General features: G+C 61.6%; 1 protein-coding gene across 1 annotated transcript in view; it reads right to left on the bottom strand.

The window, feature by feature from the left end:
* The window catches only part of ACA1_345680 (DIL domain containing protein), a gene marked incomplete at both ends in the record, with an annotated part of 5747 nt that overhangs the window by 1416 nt on the left and 2756 nt on the right, over positions 1-1575 (bottom strand). The window contains 5 exons of the mRNA XM_004354985.1: positions 31-177; positions 425-736; positions 793-855; positions 924-1084; positions 1165-1558. Of these exons, the coding sequence (XP_004355037.1) occupies positions 31-177; positions 425-736; positions 793-855; positions 924-1084; positions 1165-1558 (1077 nt within the window). The remainder of the gene's footprint in view (positions 1-30; positions 178-424; positions 737-792; positions 856-923; positions 1085-1164; positions 1559-1575) is intronic.

The following is a 1575-nucleotide window of genomic DNA, read 5'->3' as shown; positions in this document are numbered from 1 at the left end:
AAGGGCGAGCTGCGCGCGCAGCTTTTCGACGTCGGCCTCGAGCGTCTGCGTCTGTTCGCGCAGGGCGCCAGTCTCGGCCTCGGCCGCCGCGAGCTGCTCGCGCAGGGCCTCCGCCTGGGCGCGCTGGCGCTCGAGCTCGGCCTCCTGGGCCTTCACCTTCTCCTCCTCCTCGCGCAGCTTTGCGGCGAGAGAAGCGAGTGAGACCGAGAGTGAGGGAAGCTGAGCCTGAAATTCCGCCAATATCCCTTTCTGGTTTCCCCATACATAGAGAATAGAGATATGTACAACATATACGGCATGGGTGTGTATGAATATATATGTAAATATAGATGTGGATGTGTAGGTGATGATGTAAAGATATATAGCGGTGCGTGAAGAAAGAAACCCAATGAGGGGCGATGATAGGCGGGGAGGGGGTACGTACCATGTCCTGCTGCTGGGTTGCGGCGAGCTTGAGCTGGTCGTCCTTCTGATGGAGCTCGGCCTTGAGCCGCTCGGTCTCGGTGTCGAGGAGTGCCTGGCGTTGGGCGGTCTCCTGCTCCTCGCCGCTCGCACGGGCGGCGAGCAGCTGCTCGGTGCGCTTGCGCTCCTCGGCCAGGTCGTGGTCGAGCGCGCTGAGCCGGCTCTCCAGTTCCTTTTCCTTGAGCTCCTTAGCCGCACGCACGCTCTCCAGCTCATCGCGCAGCCTGCCCAGTTCCTCCTCCGCCACTGCCGTACCAGCCACCGCCACTGATGACTGTGACAATAATCAGCTGTGTGTCGTGTGCGTGTCGTGTCATACGCGTGTCGTACCGCGTCCAGCTTTTCTTTGAGCTGACGGATCTCTTCGTCCTTGGCCAACAGTTCCTGTTGCAACTGTTCATGTATGCGAGGGAAGGCAATTAGCGCGTGTGCTCGTCGCCCCTTTTGCCCATTGTGCGCACCTTGGCGACGCTTTCCTCCGAGTTGCTGCGGGATCTGATGAGGCTCCCGCCCACGCGCGTCGGCGGTCTCTTGCCGGTCTGCATGGGCTTGTCCTTGCTCATCGACGCCAATCGCTCACCAGTCGGCCTCACGATCTCAGACCGAGACTCCACCGGTGTTTCTGTACATACACATATTGAGGACTGTGCGTGTCGTGTGTGTGTCGTGCGTGTCGTGCGTGCAGTATATAGTCTGTGTTACCGGTATTCGATCGGTCGGGATCGCTGAGTGCGCGGCGACGTTGGGCGGGCAGCATGCCGGGGGTGGTCTTCTGCAGCTGCAGCTCCAGTCGCTTCTTGAAGGCCGCCTTCTTGTCCTCGGCGCTCTCCTCGCCACTCGTGCCGCTCGAACTGGTCGTGGTGGTGGTCGCCTCCGGCTGTGGTGGCACAGCCTTGGCCGCCGCCGTGGTTTGCTCGAGCTGGGTGATGGTGGCTTGGAGCTGGTGCTCGCGCTCGTCCCTCTTCTTGAGCTGCTCCTTGAGCGCGTTGATCTCCCGGTTGAACTTCTTGCGCTCGTTCTTGCTCACATTTGCCTCGGCCGCCTGCTGGGCCTGGGCGGCCTGCTGGGCCTGCGCCCCGCCGTTCTTCTTCTTGCCCTTGGGCGACGGCGCAA

Source organism: Acanthamoeba castellanii, assembly GCF_000313135.1.
Source record: "Acanthamoeba castellanii str. Neff unplaced genomic scaffold scf7180000084657, whole genome shotgun sequence".
NCBI lineage: Eukaryota > Discosea > Longamoebia > Acanthamoebidae > Acanthamoeba > Acanthamoeba castellanii.
The sequence above is the reverse complement of the archived record's forward strand: the minus strand, read 5'-3'. Positions and strand labels throughout refer to the sequence as shown.